Source organism: Herpailurus yagouaroundi, unplaced genomic scaffold (genome assembly GCF_014898765.1).
Source record: "Herpailurus yagouaroundi ecotype Mexico unplaced genomic scaffold, PumYag 195, whole genome shotgun sequence".
In the NCBI taxonomy this organism is placed as follows: Eukaryota; Metazoa; Chordata; class Mammalia; order Carnivora; family Felidae; genus Herpailurus; species Herpailurus yagouaroundi.
Window position 1 is genome coordinate 15,377,498 of NW_024412426.1, and position 19,186 is coordinate 15,396,683.

The 19,186-nt window shown below is 42.6% G+C and overlaps 1 protein-coding gene across 11 annotated transcripts in view; it reads left to right on the plus strand.

Moving 5' to 3' along the window:
* The window catches only part of LOC121011889 (quinone oxidoreductase-like protein 2), a 30,399-nt gene that overhangs the window by 6,768 nt on the left and 4,445 nt on the right, over positions 1-19,186 (plus strand). For 4 of the 11 annotated variants that reach the window (XR_005781832.1, XM_040446680.1, XM_040446682.1 and 1 more), the window contains exons 7-9: positions 49-130; positions 4,964-5,145; positions 9,214-9,442. Coding sequence is in view for 5 of the 11 variants with exons in the window: in XM_040446680.1 (XP_040302614.1) it covers positions 49-130; positions 4,964-5,145; positions 9,214-9,442 (493 nt within the window). In the remaining 6 variants the exon portion in view is untranslated. Of the gene's footprint in view, positions 1-48; positions 131-4,963; positions 5,146-9,213; positions 9,443-10,359; positions 10,799-19,186 lie in introns of all 11 variants that reach the window. The other 7 variants (XR_005781837.1, XR_005781836.1, XR_005781833.1 and 4 more) reach the window with 5 other exon arrangements.

The window sequence follows — 19,186 nt, forward strand, 5'->3', positions numbered from 1 at the left end:
GCATGATTTTTGAAGCTTTCCGAAGTAATATTCATCTTTCTCTGGCAGAGAAACTGTTTTAGTGACAGCAGCAGCTGGAGCCACAGGCCTTGCAGTGATAGATGTGGCAACAAATGTTCTTCAGGCTAAGGTATTTGCATGTTAGATTCTCTGTTAAAAAAAAAAAAAAATGTCATCCCTGGGGTGCCTGGGTGGCTCAGTCGGTTAAGTGTCCAACTTCCACTCAGGTCACAATCTCGCAGTCCGTGAGTTTGAGCCCCACGTCGGGCTCTGTGCTGACAGCTCAGAGCCTGGAGCCTGCTTCCGACTCTGTGTCTCCCTCTCTCTCTGCCACTCTCCTGCTTCCACTCTCTCTCTTGAGAAATGAATAAACATTAAAAAAAAAAATCATTCCTCCAGTTTTCAAACCTAGATGGAATATATTCATTCGTTCATCCATGAGTATCACGCGCAAGGCACTGAGGAGATAAAGTAACTCAGATTAGGGTCTTGCCATCTGTTTGCCTGCAGACTGATGAGGGGACCTTGGAGTAGATCACTCTTCCTTCTGGTTACCAAAACCTGGCAAGGCCTGACTTGCCCCGTGGCTTCTGCAGATTCCATTTCCTCTACCTGTAATGCTCTTGTGAACTGTCTGCCCCCGCACTTCAAATTTAAACTCAGATGTCATATTTTCAGGGAAGTATTCTTTGTCCCTCAGGAGATGGTAATCTGTCCCCACATCCCAGCCCCTGGCTGTTTGTATATGGTCTCATAGCATCCTGTACGTCTCTTTCATGGTACACTCAGTGTGTGGTCTAGCCTTTACTTTTGTCATTTTTGGATTAGTGCCTCCTTCCTACTTGACTGTAATCCCCATGAAGGCAGGAATAGTGTCTTTTTGGCTCATTATTGTAGTCCTAGCACCTGGCATGGTACCTAGACCATAGCAGGCACTCAATAGCTATTTCTTACATATTTAAAAAAAAAATTTTTTTTTAACGTTTATTTTTGAGACAGAGAGAGACAGGGCATGAACGGGGGAGGGTCAGAGAGAGAGGGAGACACAGAATCTGAAACAGGCTCCAGTCTCTGAGTGGTCAGCACAGAGCCCGACACCGGGCTCGAACTCATGGACCGCGATATCATGACCTGAGCCGAAGTTGGACGCTTAACCGAACGAGCCACCCAGGTGCCCCTATAATTTTTTTTTTTTGAGAGAGAGCAAGTGACCACATGAGTGCACATGGAAGGGTCAGAGAGAGAGAGGGAGAGAGAGAATCTTAAGCAGGCTTTACGCTTAGCACTGAGCCTGACGCACTTGATCTTACCACCTTGAGATCAAGACCTGCGCTGAAATGGAGAGTCAGCCACGTAACCAACTGAGCCACCCAGGCACCCCGAATAACTATTTCTTAAATGAAAGAATAAACAAAGGAACCAAAGACCCAAGTCCCTGTAGGGGTATCATTCTGAGGCTGTGGGTATCAGATAAGGAGGATTTCTTGGAGAGAGTAGACATTTAAGCTGACTTTTGAAGGACTGGTAGCAGTTGAACAGAGGAAGAAGGGAAGTGAGGACCATTTTAGTGGTGGAAGGGCAGATCAGAGGACAGAGACATGGAATGTCACATGTTGCATTCAGGGAATTGCGGGTAGCATCTGTGGAACAAAGGGTCTGTGTGGGGAATGGTGGGAGGTGACTCCAGGGAGGTGGGCAGAGACCAGATCATGCACTGCTGAAGAATTTGAACATTTATTGGAAGCCATCGAGAGCTATTAAAGACTTTAAACTAGGAAGTACCATGATTGTATTTGCATTTTGCAAAGTTCATTCTGGTAGCAGGGGGGATGAGGAATGCGGCAAAGTCAGGGGTGGTCTGGAGGCATGTAGAGCAGCCTCTTGGGGGTGATCCAAGCCACAGGTGATGATACTGGAACCGAGGCACTGGAAGCAATGAGTTGAGAGATATTGAAGTAGAAAAGAATAGAGTTTGATGCCGGGAGAGCATTCCCTAATACAGTTGAGGGAACAAGGACTTTGAAATTAGTCTGACCTAGGTTCAAATTCCAACTCTGCCTCTCGCTTAATTGCTTCAGTTTCCTCATTGGTAAAATAAAGCTTTCCTCATAGGGTCGTTGTGGGAATATTGAAATTACACGTGCAGCACGCCTATTAGAGGGCACGGCATGTCTGCGAGAATCTCTTAAAAAGGGATCCGGTTATTATTAGACATTGAGTGGGAAGGAGCAAACTAGGTTAACGTGTGGATTTGCCATTTATTGCAGTTGAGAAGACAGGAGGAACTGGTGAGCTCAGGTTTGGAGGCATTAAATGTGAGGTTTCTGTGGAACGTGCAGTTGGGGTATCCAGAAGGCACCAAGATACACAGGTTTGGAGATAACTGGATTGCCTTGGAATTTCTTCTGGTGGCCCCTCTCCTTTCTCGCTTTAGGTTCTTTTGGGGAAGCACATGTGAGTTCTGAAAGCAATCTTAGGCACCAGGAGGCTCTCCATGGAATATTAACACATTTCATGTCAAAGCTAGGGCTTTTAGCACCTCTCAGTGGGGAGACCAAAATTAGTCTCATTGTCTAGAACCACTGACTATTTAACATTTCGTGGAAGATAAAATTGCACCATTTGTTTAGATCATTATAGTAGGTTAAGTAGAGAGAAAAACTCATTTTGATTCAGATATTAAAATTAACCCAAGCTGTATTTTCTTTAGCAGCCATAACTGTTTTAAGCAAATGCAAACAACAGCAAAATAATAAAAGCAACTTTAGAAATCTCATCAGGCCACCTACTTCTAACGGGTTGTTTTGAGAACACCTTCCATTCACAGCATTTCATGTTGCTTTCAAAGTGCCTCCACACCAATTATCTTTCCTTGGATCCTAACACACCCCTGGGAGATGGGTAATGTGTTTATTACCCCTATTTCACAGATAAAGAAGGTGAGCCACCAGGGGAGACCATGATTCGTGTCAGGCCTCCCTGGCACCTTGTGAGAAGCGAGATTGGCCTCAAGTCCCAGACCCTAGGCTGGTGTCAGCCCTCTGTGGCACTGTGTGCTGAAGACCGTCAGTGAATTTGCAGCTACTTGAGGGTTCCCCTGGGGAGTATCTGAGCGTAGCTTTTAGTTTCAAAGAGTCATGGGTGAGTGTGAAATATCTTAAGGGCATTGATGTCCTTGTGTGTTTGAATACATGTTCTGGATGTCACCTTGGGGCCAAACTGCTCAGGCTGGTGGGTGCTATCCAGTGATGAGGCACTTTTAGGCGGTACTTACGTGTTAGAAGGACTTCTGGAGACTTCCAAACCCCAGCCTCCTCACAGTGTGGCCCATGGCCATCTTTGCCAGGCTTTCAGCATGGCTTTCTCCCAGAGTGGTGGAGTGGAAAAGCGTGGGCTTTGGAGGCAGGCAGCATTGGGTTTGCATAATTGTTCTACCACTTAACTGCCTGGCTAATTCTGGGTTAATTACTCAACCTCTAGATCTGGGTCTCCATCTATAGAATGGGAGGAATTATACCTCCCCCATAATGTTCTTATGAGGTTTAAATAGAATAAGTGATTGTGTATGTGTAACAATAGAGTCAATTTATCTAACACTTTGTTTTCCAAGTGCTTTATGTACAGTATTCCATTTGATTAAAAATTCTTTTTAATGTTTATTTATTTTTGAGAGAGAGACAGAGCATGAGCAGGGGAGGGGCAGAGAGAGAGAGGGAGACAACAGAACTTGAAACAGGCTCCAGGCTCTGAGCTGTCAGCACAGAGCCTGATGTGGGGCTCAAACTCACGAGTCGTGAGATCATGACCTGAGCCGAAGTCGGACCCTTAACCGACTGAGCCACTCGGGTGCCCCCCATTTGATTTTAAAAATAAATCTTGTTTTATAGATGGGTAAGTTTAGGGAAGCTGGTGGACAGAATAGAGGTTAAAAGCATGAACTCTGGAGATGGATTACTTGGGGTTGGATCCCAGTTCTGCCTCCCATTAACTCTGTGACCTTGGGCAAGTTACTGAACTTCTTTTGCCTTTGTTTCTTTATCTCTAAAATGGGGATGCTAATAGCGTGTGTATCATTGGGCTATTAAGATAAGACTAAGTGAGTTATTAATATACATAAAGCATTTAGGATAGTACCTGGCACATAGTAACATTAAGTAAGTATTATTTCTTGCTAAGTAATTTGTCTTAGGTAACACTGCTAGTTAGTAGCAGAGTCAGGATTTGAATTCAGGTCTTTCCAGCTTCAAGATCTTTCCACTGAGTCATGTTTTACTCTCTGGGAAGCCTTTCGTGATCTAGGTCTAGATTGGATACCTCTCCTCTGCACTTCTGAAGCTGTCTGTACTTCTCCATCATCATACTGCTTTATCTTGCTACCTTGACTCTAAGCTTGGGTATCTTTATTACTTGACTCATAGTAGGTATTCATTAAAAGGTGGTTTAATTCATATTTGGAGAAGACTTTCAGACTTTTTTTTTTTTCTTTTTTTTGAGATAGAGCACTTGAGGGCGGGGTGGGGAGAGAGAGGGAGGGAGAGAGAGAATCCCAAGAAGGGTCCGCACTGTCAGCATGAGTCTGATATGGGGCTGCAACTCATGAACCGTGAGATCATGACCTGAGCTGAAATCAAGAGTTGGACGCTTAACCTACTGAGCCACCCAGGCGCCCCATTGGGTAAGACTTTCTGAGTGTCCCCTGAACCATCTCCTAGCCAGACTCATTGGCGTTCCAGGATTCCAGGAAATGTGGATCCCATGGCCAGTGGGAGTGGGGGGGACAGAGGGGCCAGTGTGATGGTGCTGTCTGTTGGCCCTGACGTGTGGGATTGAGGCTGGTGCTAGCGTAGCAAGGTGACGTTGGCTTCCTTGTTTAGTACTCTTTGTGGTTGGAGGCTGGGTGGGTGGGGTGAACCCCTTTTGATACATATTCTGGATCATCGAAAGCTTTGTATTCTTTCTGCAGGTAATAGCTGCAGCCGGAAGTGACGAGAAGTGCAGGCTGGCGATGCGGAAGGGTGCACAGTCCATCGTGAACTATAGTCAGGGCAGCCTGAAGGAGGCAGTGAGGAAGCTGGTGGGCAGTGATGGGGTGAACGTGGTCATCGACGCTGTGGGAGGAGATGTCTTCCTGGAGGCTCTCCGCAGGTGCATGTAGTGGTCTTCCCAGAGGGGGCTGGACCTGGGGATCTGCTGAAACCTTTCTAGACCTGTCTTCCTTCTGGCCTTGCTTCTTTTCCATTTTTGCTGCTCACTTTTCCTATAGGCATTGGCATCAACGAGAACAGCTGAGTGGGAGGGTGAAAAGCAATAGAAGCAGAGGGAAAATCAGGAAATGCTTAAATATAGAAAAACAAGATATCCAACTGGAAAATATCCAAAAAATGACTGTAGACTCTCTAGTTAGCAATATCGAATGCTTTAGAAATTATTCATGTGTTAAATTCAGCTATGCCGGCCCCCATTAACTACTTTATATACATAGTGTGGGTAATTCTTGAGATCATCGTTTGGATGTTAGAATGACTGGCGTGGCCGTTCCCTAGCTATCTGTGCACCCAAGTGCGGACTCTTTTGATCTCACTGGTTTCAGAAGCAGCCAGCAATCTAGGTGTCTCCTTGGCTTGTTTTTTTGTTTTGTTTTGTTTTTTTTTTTAAACTTCTTTTTGTTTTTGTTTTTGTTTTTTTTTGAGACAGAGAGAGACAGAGCATGAACAGGGGAAGGGCAGAGAGAGAGGGAGACACAGAATCTGAAACAGGCTCCAGGCTCTGAGCTGTCAGCACAGAGCCCAACTCGGGGCTCGAACTCACGGACCGCGAGATCGTGACCTGAGCTGAAGTCGGCCGCTTAACCGACCAAGCCACCCAGGCGCCCCTTGGCTTGTTTTATTAAAAGAAAATCATTGGAGTTAAAGTGGGACTGTTGTATCCACACCAATTGTCCTTCTGTTTTTATTTGTTTTTATTATTATTATTATTTTAATGTTTAATTTTGAGAGAGAGAGAGACAGAGTGTGAACAGGGGAGGGACAGAGAGAGAGGGAGACACAGAATCCAAAGCAGGCTCTAGGCTCTGAGCTGTCAGCACAGAGCCCGATGCTGGGCTCGAACTCACGGACTGTGAGATCACGACCTGAGCCTAAGTTGGACGTTCAACCAACCGAGGCACCCGGGCATCCCTGGTTTATCTCATTTTAAAGTTGAGGAAACAGAAGCAGAGAGAATACCTTACTCGCAGAAGGGAACCAGTTGGTTCTATAGCCCCTGAGCATCACTGCACTGTGCTGGGTACTGTGCTTACAGAAGCAAAGGAAGAGGTGTGTTGACTCAATGGAGAGCCAGGACAGAGAGCTCCTAACTCTTACCTTTCTCTTGCCTTCTAGGTAATGGGTAAAAGTGTTGTGCCAATGACTTCTTACTTCCCTCTAATGAAGAAAAGCAAAAAGCAAAAGCCAAACAAATATATATGCATTTTGGATCAAAGATGTTTATAAAATGCATTTTTATAACTTCTTGCTTAGTGTGAAACTGTATCGTGCTTCTCAGAATGGGCTGCAGAAAACTTGTGTGAATTTTTATAGATTATTCAAAATTCTCTAGAGAAGCACATAACTTAAAGGACTCCTAAAGTAAGTTTTCTTTTTTATTTAAAAAAAAATTTTTTTTTTCAACGTTTATTTATTTTTGGGACAGAGAGAGACAGAGCATGAATGGGGGAGGGGCAGAGAGAGAGGGAGACACAGAATCGGAAACAGGCTCCAGGCTCTGAGCCATCAGCCCAGAGCCTGACGCGGGGCTCGAACTCACAGACCGCGAGATCGTGACCTGGCTGAAGTCAGACGCTTAACCGACTGCTCCACCCAGGCACCCCTTTTTTTTTTTTAATTTTTTTTTTTTTTTTTTTTTTTAGTTTTCTTTTTTACAAAGCAAATGATGTTTCATTAAGGTACCTATCTTTTTATTACTGTTCCTAAGTTCAAGATCTTCAAACTGAGTTGTCTTTTTTATTTTTTATTTTTTATTAATTAATTTATTTATTTTTATTTGAGAGAAAGCAAGCAAGCAGGGGAGAGGTAGAGAGGGAGGGAGAGAGAGAATCCCCAGCAGGCTCTGTGCTGACAGTGTAGAGCCAGAGGTGGGACTCGATCCCATGAACCGTGAGATCGTGACCTGAGCAGAAATCAAGAGTCAGATGCTTAACTGACTGAGCCACCCAGACATCCCTGAGTTGTCTTGAAGTATAGCATATAGAATGTTTCCTTTTATGAAGTAGAGGAGTAGTTAAATAGATAGCCTTAATTCTTTTTTTTTTTATTTTTATTTTATTTTATTTTATTTTTTTTTGAGAGTTAGAGGATGAGCAGGGGAGGGACAGAAAGAGAGGGAAACACAGAATCAGAAGCAGGCTCCAGGCTCCGAACTATCAGCACAGGGCCCGACGTAAGGCTCGAACCCAGGAACTGTGAGATCATGACCTGAGCTGAAGTCAGACCCTCAACTGACTGAGCCACCTACGTGCTCCCCTAGCCTTAATTCTAAAGTCGGTCCTCTTATAAAACTGGCTCATTCCTCTGGCCTCCTACTGTCTTGCTTATGACTTATTTTTATGGTTTCTACTGAAGAATGCAGAGCGATACAGGGCGGGTCACCTCTGCCAGTTTGTATAAAGTTAAGAGGAATTCCTAGCTGGGGGCTTAATGCATGCTGCTTTTTTAAGTTGTGGTAAAATATACATAACTTAGTACTTATCATTTTAAACACTTGTAAATGTACAATTCAGTGACATTAAGTATGCTCCCAATGTTGTGTAACTGTCCCCAACTAATACTCTATACCTGTTAAATAATAACTGTCCCTCTCCCCCTCCCCCCACCTCCCTGATAACTTCTACTTTTTATCTCTATGAATTAATGTAGATTGCTTTTTTTTTTTTTTTTAATTCTTTTTTTTTTGCTTAAAAAAAAAAAAAAAAAAATAACATAAAATTTGCTATAGTGGCTATTTTTTATATTAACCATTTTTAAGTATATAGTCCCATAGCGTAAAGTATATTTATATTGTTGCAAGGTAGATCTCCACAATTTTTTTCATCTTGCAAATCTGAAATTCTTTACCCATTAAACAATTCCTATTTCTCCCTCCACCCAGCCCCTGGTAACCACCACTTTATTTTCTGTTTTTATGACTTTGACTACTTTAGATCCCTCAAAATAGTGGAAGCCTACAGTATTTGTCTTTCTGTAACTCGCTTATCTCATTTAGCATGATGTCCTCAAGGTTCATCTATGACATAGCATGTGACAGGATTTCCTTCCTTTTTTTTTTTTTAATTTTTTTTAATGTTTATTTATTTTTGAGAGAGAGAAAGAAAGAGAGAGACAGAGTGTGAGTAGGGGAGGGGCAGAGAGAGAGGGAGACACAGAATCTAAAGCAGGCTTCAGGCTCTGAGCTGTCAGCACAGAGCCCGACACGGGTCTCGAACTCACAAACTACGAGATCGTGACCTGAGCCGAAGTCGGACACCCAACCGACTGAGCCACCCAGGTGCCCCAGGATTTCCTTCCTTTTTAAAGCTGAATAATATTCTGTTGTATGTATATAACACATTTTGTTTATCCATCTATCAGTTCAGGGACATTTGGGTTGTTTCTACCTCTTGGCTATTGTAGATAGTACTGCTATGAATGTGGGAGTAAAACTATCTCTTCAAGATCCTATTTTCAAGGTGCCTGGTGGCTCAGTCAGTTAAGTGTCCAAGTTCGATTCAGGTCATGATCTCGGATTTCGTGAGTTCAAGCCCCGCGTCGGGCTCTGTGCTGACAGCTGAGAGCCTAGAGCCTGTTTTAGATTCTGCGTCTCCCTCTCTCTGTCCCTTCCCCGCTTATGCTCTCTCTTTCTCTCTAGTAAATAACTAAACTTTAAAAAAAGTTTAAGAAAAAGACCCTGTTTTCGATTATTTTGGATAGAGACCCAGAATGGCATTGCCTGATTGTATGGTAAGTTCCATTTTTAGTTATCTGAGGAACCTCCATACTGTTTTCCCCTTGAACCATTTCACAGTCCCACCCACAGTACACGAGGGTTCCAGTTTCTCGACATCCTTGCTAACACTTGTTATTTCCTGTTGTTGTTGTTGTTTTTTATAGTAGCCATTCCAATGAATGTGAATATACATTGCTTTGTATAATTTCTTCTTCTTCTCTTTTCTTCCCTCAGCCTGGCCTGGGAGGGCAGGATTGTGGTGGTGGGTTTTGCTGGAGGAACCATTGCTTCTGTGCCGGCCAACCTTCTGCTCCTGAAGAATGTCTCTGCTATGGGGCTGTACTGGGGCCGATACAAAGAGCAGAACTTTCCCATCTTCTCCAGAATCCTGTCCTCTGCTCTTCAGTACTGCCAGCAAGGGCGCATCCAGCCACACATCGGAGCGGTTTTTAAGCTGGAGGAGGTGAGATGCTCTTAAGGGATGTGATGTGCCTAATGCCAGCACATAATCTGTGTCGAACGACTGGGTAGTTTCTCTCTGGAGCCCATAAATCCTCCTTTTATGCAATGAAAAGGTGAAACTGCAATGAAGAATAATGGAGTCTCATGGGCTGCAGGGCCACAGGATTTCTCCCCATCTTCTGGTTTGTACGGCCGTAGCCTCAGGCCTAGTGAGCCACCTGGGAAACCGAATTTGCACAGGCCATGAAGAAGCTGGCTATTGAGACTGTATGTATGTCATGGGTTTCTTAAACAGGGGGAAGTGATGGTGCTTTAGAAAATAATTTACCCGTGTTTAAATGAACTCTGAACTCCACAACATACAAGTCTAAGAAGCAAGCATTTAACTTGACCTTTGATTTTAGCATACAGACGCTTTAAAGTACAAATGATCTAAGCCGAGGTTCTGAGAACAAAACACTGTATCATGCCCAGCATCATAAGACTGTAATTCATCCATTAGTCACTGTAGTTAATTTTGTTGGCTGTTCACTCCCTTCTTTCATTCCCCCTCAGTCCCATTAATGTGGCTTAGACTTCCTCCCCTATAATTGTGTGCATGCATATGCAATATAGTTGTAAATGTGAATCTGTTAGGTATTCACTGTGAATTCACTGCGAAGCCTTTTCTTTTCCATTTTTTTTTTTTTTTTTTTTTTTGGCTTAATTTGTTTTAACATTCAAAAAACTGTTTTGGTAGCTTGAGTCGGCCCTGGATGGGGCAGCGTTTTGTTCCCGTGCAGATTAGTTGAGCCCAAGCTGTCAGTGCCAGGCTTTAGTGCTCACCAGCCTTCCATATTTATTTTTATTTTTTCCTGTGCTGGGGCATATTCTTCTCAAACATGGTTTACTTTCTTCTTCTCCTTTTTGGTACGTCAGTCAAGAGGGTAGCATTTGGTGGTAAAAAGAGAACCTGACTGGCCATGGGAAAACTGGTCGGATTCTGTTTCCACCTGTGCCTTCAGTTGCTCCTTCGTGGAAGTCTCCTCTGCCCTTCGACCATCAGTCTCCACGCCTCTGCAGCAGGTTATGTACTTCAGGGGTGGCAGTGTGCGGGGGTGGGCAGGTGACCCGAGCTGCCTGGCCTCTGGGACCCCATCTCTGCTGGGGTCTGAGTAGCTGCACATTTTTACCTTTTTGTTCATCTGTTTCTTGTGTTAAAAGGTTCTGTGGCTTAAAAAACTTGCAAACCACCAGTTTCCAGAATTGCCGAGTCCCCTTCCGTCTTGTGACTTTTATCATGTGCCTGTGAACCGAGGTTTGCTTTACCTAAAGCTCATGTATACCTGTCGATAGAAGATGAGGACAGTTAGGACAGGTACGGAAACACTTGCTAGTTTAAACAGTCTCTTCTCTCCACTGACGTGTTCTAAGTGCTGCTCAGGCATGAGAGAAAACCAGAGTTGGATTATTGTTTTAATCACTCACACTGAAGTTCTCTGTTCTTTTTTTTAATTAAAAAAATTTTTTTAATGTTTACTTATTTTGGGGAGATAGAGTGTGAGCGGGGAAGGGGCAGAGAGGGAGACACAGAATCTGAAGCGGGCTCCAGGCTCCAAGTTGTCAGCACAGAGCTCGACATGGGGCTCAAACCCACAAACTGTGAGATCATGACCTGAGCTGAAGTCAGATGCTTAACTGAATGCGCCACCCACGTGCCCCTCTGTTCTCTCTTTTTTTAAAGTTTACTTATTTATTTTGAGAGAGACAGAGAGTGAGCAGGGGAGGTGCAGAGACAGGGGGAGAGAGAGAGAATCCCAAGCAGGCTCCACACTGTCAGCACAGAGCCAGATGTGGGGTGTGAAGCCACAAAACTTGAGATCATGACCTGAACTGAAACTGAGAATCAGACGCTTAACTGACTGAGCCCCCCACGTGCCCGAAGTTCTCTCTTCTCTTAAACACAAATTAGCTATCTAATTACTGCCCTCCTATCAGCTTGTCCTCTCCTTTCCAATGAGGGCTCCACATGTAGGGTTTTTCTGATTCTTCCCACACTGCTGACCTTCCTGCTATCACCGGGCCCTCTGAGACCATTCTCCCTAACAATTTCAAACATTTCATTCACACACCGTCCCTTTACTATTTCTTCTCTTTCTCTGTCTCTTTTTTTCAATATTCAAACCACATAGAGGGATAGTAATAATATAATAATGGCAGCTCCCGTAGGTTAGGTGTATACTATGGGTCAAGAACGGTGCTAAACACTTTTACATGTATTTTCTCATTTCATCTTTGTGATGCTCCCTTGACGTGTGAGCCATTTTTATCACGTTTTACAGATGAAGAAATCAAGACTTGTAGGAGCTAAGAAACCTGCTCGATATTATATAGTAAGTGACAGACCTGGAATCCAGTCCAGGTTGGTTTGAAGCCAGATTCTGGGCTCCTTATGGCTAAGGCAGACCCTTTCCTCATACAAACGAGGAAGCTGCTTCTTAGAAACCTATTCTAGAGTATAAAGTTTGTTCATCTATCAGAGAAACCTATTCTAGAGTATAATGTTCATCTATCAGAGAATTATTATGTGCAAGAGCTATCTTATAGTTAAAACAACCAGGAATCTTGGATTTTTCCAAGCAGTACCGGAATTTATAGATTTTAGGTTTTTAATTTAATTTAATTTACTTTTTAAATTTATTTTGAGAGAGAGTGAAAGAATGTGAGTTGGGGAGAGGCAGAGAGAGGGAGAAAGAGAATCTCAAGCAGGTTCTGCCCTGTCAGCACAGAGCCCAAATCAGGGCTCGATCCCACAAACTGGGAGATCACGACCTGAGCTGAAACCAAGAGTCAGACATTGAACCAACTGAGCCACCCAGGAACTCAGGTTTTATTCTTTTAAAATGAAGATGATTAAATGAATATATGTTGTTAATTTGACCTAACTGTAAAGCCTGGGCAATATTTTTTATGTAAATCAGTTAATGTATTAGAAAAAAATTATTTATCAGAACCTGCCTGGGCTTGGAAAATGACCTCTGTACGTATATACACCAGTATATACATACAATATCAGAGATGCTAGTGTTTCCTAGTTTGTGTTTTCTCCTGAATATGTGGGCTTATAGATTTGACCTTGGTAGTTGATATTAATATGACCACATACTTTGTACCATCGTCTTTTTAGTAGGCATGGGTATGAACTTCCGTAGCCCTCTGTGCTTTTTGTTCATCTACTCGTAATTACTCGATACTTGTCATTCCTATAGACTATGAACTCCACGTGGGCAGGGGCCATGCATCTCTTTGTCTCCAGATTCTGTCAGGTACTCCTGTATCTGTTGAATGACTGATTGAGAGGAGGGGGCTATAGGGTTAGACCACCTGGGTTCAGATCCTGGCCCTACCTCTTAACTGGCTATGGGCAAATTACTCACATCTCTGTGCCTTAGTTTCCTCATGTGTGATAGGGACAGCAATATACTCTGCATACTGAGGTGGTTATGGAGATCACATAAGATAACGCGTGTAAAAGCACATAGCAAACTCTTAATATATTGTTTAAGGCAAAATACCTCGCCATCATAAAACGGTTAGAGTTGAGCTTTTTCACGTCCCATGAACTGTAACACATATGTTGACATTTCATGGGCAGGATTAGAGAAACAGCCTTTAGATTTTGAATTTTAATGTATTATTTGCTGAAGGGTTGCACCCGTGCCGTGATGGGTGGGCCATGAATGTGTCCCGTGATCTGTTCACAGGATGGCCTGATTTAGATGTGCCAAGTCTGTGTTCTGTAGGGAGAAGCTCACACACATCTCAACTAGACAATATTTAAATCCTAGAGATCTGAGCTTGATTATTATACCAAGGTCAGGTGAGGTTACTACATGAATAGATTTGACAGATAGAAATTGTTTACTTGAAGTTTCCTGAGTGTATGTGTGGAATATTCTTTTTTATTTTAAGGTAGACTTTCATGCCCAGCATAGATCCCAACATGGGGCTTGAACTCACAACCCTGAGATCAAGACCTGAGCTGAGATCAAGAGTTGGATGCTTAACAGACTGAGCCACCCAGACACTCCTATCTGTGGGCTATTCTCCTTTTTTTATTTGTTAATTTTGAGAGAGAGAGAGAGGGAGAGAGTGAGAGAGAGAGCATGAGCAGTGGAGGGCCAGAGCGAAAAGGAGAGAGAAAGAATCCTGAGCAGGCTCCACACCGCCTGTGTGATGTGGGGCTCAAACTCATGAACTGTGAGATCATGACCTGAGCTGAAACCAAGAGTTTTACACTTAACCAACTGAGCCACCCAGGTGCCCCATATCTGTGGAATATTCTTAAAAATTAAATTACTCTTTAAGTTTAAAAAAAATTTTTTTAACATTTATTCATTTTTGAGAGACAGAGAGAGACAGAGTGCAACCAGGAGTGGGGCAGAGAGAGAGGGGGACACAGAATCCGAAGCAACCTCCAGGCTCTGAGCTGTCAGCACAGAGCCCAACACGGGGCTCTAACTCACGAACCGTGAGATCATTGACCTGAACCGAAGTCAGATGCTTAACTGACTGCACCACCCAGGCTCCCCTATGTTTAACTTTTAATAAATGACCAAACGTTTATGAGAATGGTTGTATTCTTTTGCATTCCCACCAACAATATGGGAGAGTCTAGTTGTTTGCCATCTGCCAGAACTTTGTATTGTCACCTGTTTTCTTTAATGGTGGCTGTCCCAGGTAGGTTTATAGTGGTATCTGACTGTGGGTTTCATTTGCATTGCTCTATTGATCTTGAGTATGTTTTCACATGCTCATTTGTCATCTACCTCTTTTTTGGTAAAATGTATCGGCTGACTGTTAAAAGAAGATTCAGATGAACATGTATTAGAGCAATGACATGAGGAGTATAATGCAACTCTGACGACATATCACTAACTAAGCATTTTTACCTTTTGAAAACAATCCCACTCAGTCCTAGATATGGTCATTCACTCATGAGTTTATTTTCTTCATCAGCATTCACTGGGTACCGTGTGTATGCCAGTCAATAAAAACAGACTTTATGCGTTTGTTTTGTTGGGAAGATCTCAGGACAGGGTTACAATAGGGGGAAAGAGCTGGATTCTAAGGAGGTATGAATCAGCATGATATATTTAGGGAACTATAGCTTATTTTGATTATTCATGCTTGATAAGCTAATTAAAAATTCTAAGAGCAGAACCTAAGACAAAAGCAATATCCTCACCCTGCCCCCATATTATTCTGAGTTGCATATCTCCAGAGACAGATTTAATTATGGCTTCACCCTGTGCGAGGGAGGGTTCTGGGAACAGCCTGGGTGTCTATGTAGGGAGCGGTATGGAACAGCCTCCCTCTCTGGGGGCAGCCTGTAGAATACAGAGGGAAAATGTCCCCAGGCATCTGAATTAGCTATCAAAAGAGTCTGGTCTGATGCCATGCACTTTCCCTCTTAGTTTCTCACTCAGAGCCTTATCACACTCTGAGCATCCAGTCCGGAACACCACTGGTTGCCTGGATAGAAACCAGAAGGTAGAAAGGAGACAGAGTTGGATTATTCTTAGAAGTAGCTACAATCACAGCAGAAGTGGCAAATGGACATAGAAGCCCAGAAAAACAGAAGGGAAAATCACAGATGTTCAAAATTATGAGATCCCCAAATCACGGAACAAAAAGTTTGTGTTTCCCACCAATATTATCTTTTAAAGAAGTTAGGTAAATATGTGCTACAGTTCTATACATACATACATAAGCCAAGTGATTAAAAACAAGCTTTAGCACTTAAACGGATAACTTTCTTTGTATGTCAACATTAATCTGTAGGAGATTCCTCATTTCTCTAGGAAGCCAGTAAAAGAGGTATCGCTATCTCGAATCGTGCTTGCTTTCGGAGTATTTCCTATCTTTGGGCTGAGACAGATCTCCGGGAACAGGCAGCTTCAAACTGACGGTGAGATACAGCTGTAAGTTGCCTGGAGCTGTACCTCTGAGTGATCGACAGGGCAGGGATGCATGTTTCAAAACACGTGTCTTAGACCTCTTCTACCTTTTCTACCTCCTTTGAGTATGTCTAAATTTACGTGGATTGGAAAGGTCTCTGTAAGGCACAAAGCCCTGCAAGACAGATGTTTTTGAAACCAGAGATTTCATGCTGCAGAGAATTGATTTGTTTGATTGATCGATTTGTTTTTCTGCTTATTTTTTCTATGCTTTTTGGGAAGAGTTTCCGTGGGAAGGTTGGCTATATTCATATTCCTCATTTCAAAGCCCAGTTTCTTTTTATTACTATTTTTTTTTACATTTTATTTTTTTAATGAATATGATTTATTGTCGAATTGGCTTACATACAACACCCAGTGCTCATCCCAAAAATCAAAGCACATTTTCATTGTTGGGCCGTCTTCTGCTTTTAGGTCTGTGTATTTCTGGATATCTGCATTTACTTATTCCCTTTATTCTCGTTGCCCACTACTGTTCTCTACTCTTGTTTTCCTCCTCAGAGTCAGTCTCTATAATGTGTTTGATACGTATGCTTGGATTATATTTCCTTGTAAAACATACAATTTTTTGTGTGTTAGTTGATTTGCAAGTGACACAAATACCTAACCGCATAAGGTTGTGCGGTAGACCTTGTTCCGTTTCTCCATTTTTCACTCAGTGCTGTCTTTTTAAGCGCTACCGATGTTGCTGGTGCTGTACCCGGTTCATTGCTTCTCACTGCTGCCTAGAAGAGAGCGGTGTGCACCTGCCATAGTTTACAGACCGGCTTCCTAGTGATGCACTCTGGCCTTGACCTGATTCCCTGCCACCATAATCAGCACTATAATACACAGTCACACGGTCTCACAGTCGGGACTGTGCAATGTTGCTTTGGGAGCATTTTCCCAGGAGTAGGGTTGTTGGGTCATAGGATGTATGACAGCAAACCGCTCTCCAGGATGACTCAACTGGTTCACGCTCTCACCAGCAGTGCACGCGGATTCTTCTTTCGCCAGCCCATTGATATGTAGCATTGTCCTACTTTCTGATTTTTGCCAAACTGACGGGTGTAAAGTGGCATCTTATTATTTTAATTTGCATCTCCCTGATTTCTAATCAATGTAAGCATCTCTTTATAGATTTGGTAAACATTCAGGTTTCCACTTCTTTGAATAGCATTTTAAGCCCTTCATGAGATTTTCTGCAGGGCTTCCTGTCTCTTTCTTACTAATTTGCAAAATTTCCTTGTGTAATCTGCAGTTCTCAAATTTTAATGTGAGTATGAATCACCTGGGGATCTTGTTAAGATGCAGATTATGATTCAGTCAAGGTAGGAAAGGGCTCAAGATGGTGCATTTCTAATAAGCTCCCAGATGATACAGAAGCCTCAGGTCCTTGAACCACCCTGTGAGTAGCAAGGTTCTAGATGCTAATTTGAGACTTTGCAGAAGTCTGTCTCTCCAAATTTGTCATTGCTCTGTCATCTTTGTCTAGATTTAATGTAATCAAACACATCAATATTTTGCCTTGTGGGTTAGTGCTATTTGGGACATATTTAAAAAGTCCTTTGTTATATCTGGGTCACAGTGATCTTCTCTATTTTTCTCTACTAACTTTGTACTTTTATTTCACACTATTTCATGCTTTTAATCCATCTGAAGTCACCTCTGTATTGGGTATACGTTAGGTAAGCAATTTTTATTTTTCTACTTACAGTGACCTAGTTTTCTCAGACCAAATAGTTCATTGTTTCTCCATTGATTTATGTTGCTACCTTCATCTTATTTCAAGTTCCCAGATATACTCTGTTTTCTCTTCTATTCCCTTGGTTCAGATATCTGTTCCTATAACAGTATCATACTGTTGTTGTCTTTATAGTTGTGAAGTATGTTTTCCTATCTGAAGGGCCACTATTCCAACCTTTGTTCTTTCTTAAACTCCTAAAGATTCTTTGTGAATCTTTATCCTTTTAGGTAAATTTTGGAAGAGATTTGTTTAGTTCCTGAAAAATATCTGACTGACATTGGAGTTGCATCGACATTATAGATTAATTTGGGGGAGGTACTGATGTTTTTACAATGTTGTCTCATTTGTGAAGAGGGATATATTGCCATTTATTCAGATGTTTCATGTTTGTAAATAGATTTCAAAGTTTTTCTCCATAAAGTCTGTGGGCTGTTCTTAATTATGTTAATTATAAGTACTTTACTGCTTTTGTTGCCTTTGAGAACACTATTTTATTTCTGTTATATTTCCTACTTGATTATTTTTTATATAGATGTCAGTAATTTTTGTTAGCTGATCTCTATCTCACAATATGCTGGCCTTTCTCATTTGCTTATCTGTTGCTTTGATTAGCTTTTCTATGTAGATTATTACATTCTATGCAAATAATGACACTTCTATTATCTTCTACTGTTTGCTTTTTTCAGTTTTAATTTTGTGCATTTGTTATTTATTTTATTAAAAATCAGTAGACTTTACTTACTTTTTCAGCAGTTTTAGGTTTACAGAAAAATTTCACAGAAAGTGTGTAGCATTCACATATATTCCTTCTCCCACCACCCAGTTTCCACTAGTATTAACATATTGCATTGGTGTGGTACATTTGCTACAAGTGATAAGCCCATGTTGATACATTATTATTAACTGAAGTCCATGGTTTACATTAGGGATCACTCTTGTGCTGTACAGGTCTATACGTTTTACCAAAACGAATGTATACTGTCATGTATCCATCATTACGGTATCATACAGAACAGCTTCACTGCTCTAAAGAATCCCCTGGGCTCCATGTATTCACCCCTGCTCCCAACCCCAACCCCTGACAGCCACGGATCTTCTTACTGTCTCTACAGTTTTAGCTTTTTTTTTTTTTTTTTTTTAATTTTTTTTTTCAACGTTTATTTATTTTTGGGACAGAGAGAGACAGAGCATGAACGGGGGAGGGGCAGAGAGAGAGGGAGACACAGAATCGGAAACAGGCTCCAGGCTCTGAGCCATCAGCCCAGAGCCTGACGCGGGGCTCGAACTCACGGACCGCGAGATCGTGACCTGGCCGAAGTCGGACGCTCAACCGACTGCGCCACCCAGGCGCCCCTACAGTTTTAGCTTTTACAGAATGTCATGTGGTTGGGATCGTATAGTATGCAGACTTTTGAGACTGGCTTCTCTTACTTAACAATATGCATTTAGGGGCGCCTGGGTGACTCAGTCAGTTAAGCATCCTACTCTGGTTCAGGTCATGGTCTCACAGTGCGTGAGTTCGAGCCCTGCGTCTGGCTCTGTGCTGACAACTCAGAGCCTGGAGCCTGCTTCGAGTTCTGTGTCTTCCTCTCTCTCTGCCCCTCCCCACCCCTGCTCACACTCTGTCTCTCTCTCTCTCTCTCTCAAAAATAAATAAACATTAAAAAAATTTTTTTTAAAAAACCCAATATGCATTTAATGTTCTCCCTTGTCTTTTTGTGGCTTGATAGCTCATTTCTTCTTCTTAATTTTTTTAAATGTTTATTTATTCTTGAGAGGGAGAAGAAGAGAGAGACAGAGCAAGCGTGAGGGAGGGTAGCAGAGGGAGAGTGAAGGGAAATCCCAAGCAGGCTCCACACTGTCAGCACAGAGCCCGACGCGGGGCTTCATCCCACGGACCGCGAGATCATGACCTGAGCCAAAGCCGGATGCTTAACTGACGGAGCCACCCAGGCATCCCGCTCGTGCCATTTCTTGAAACGACCGTCCCTTCTGCACTGAGTTTGCTTTGCTCCTTTGT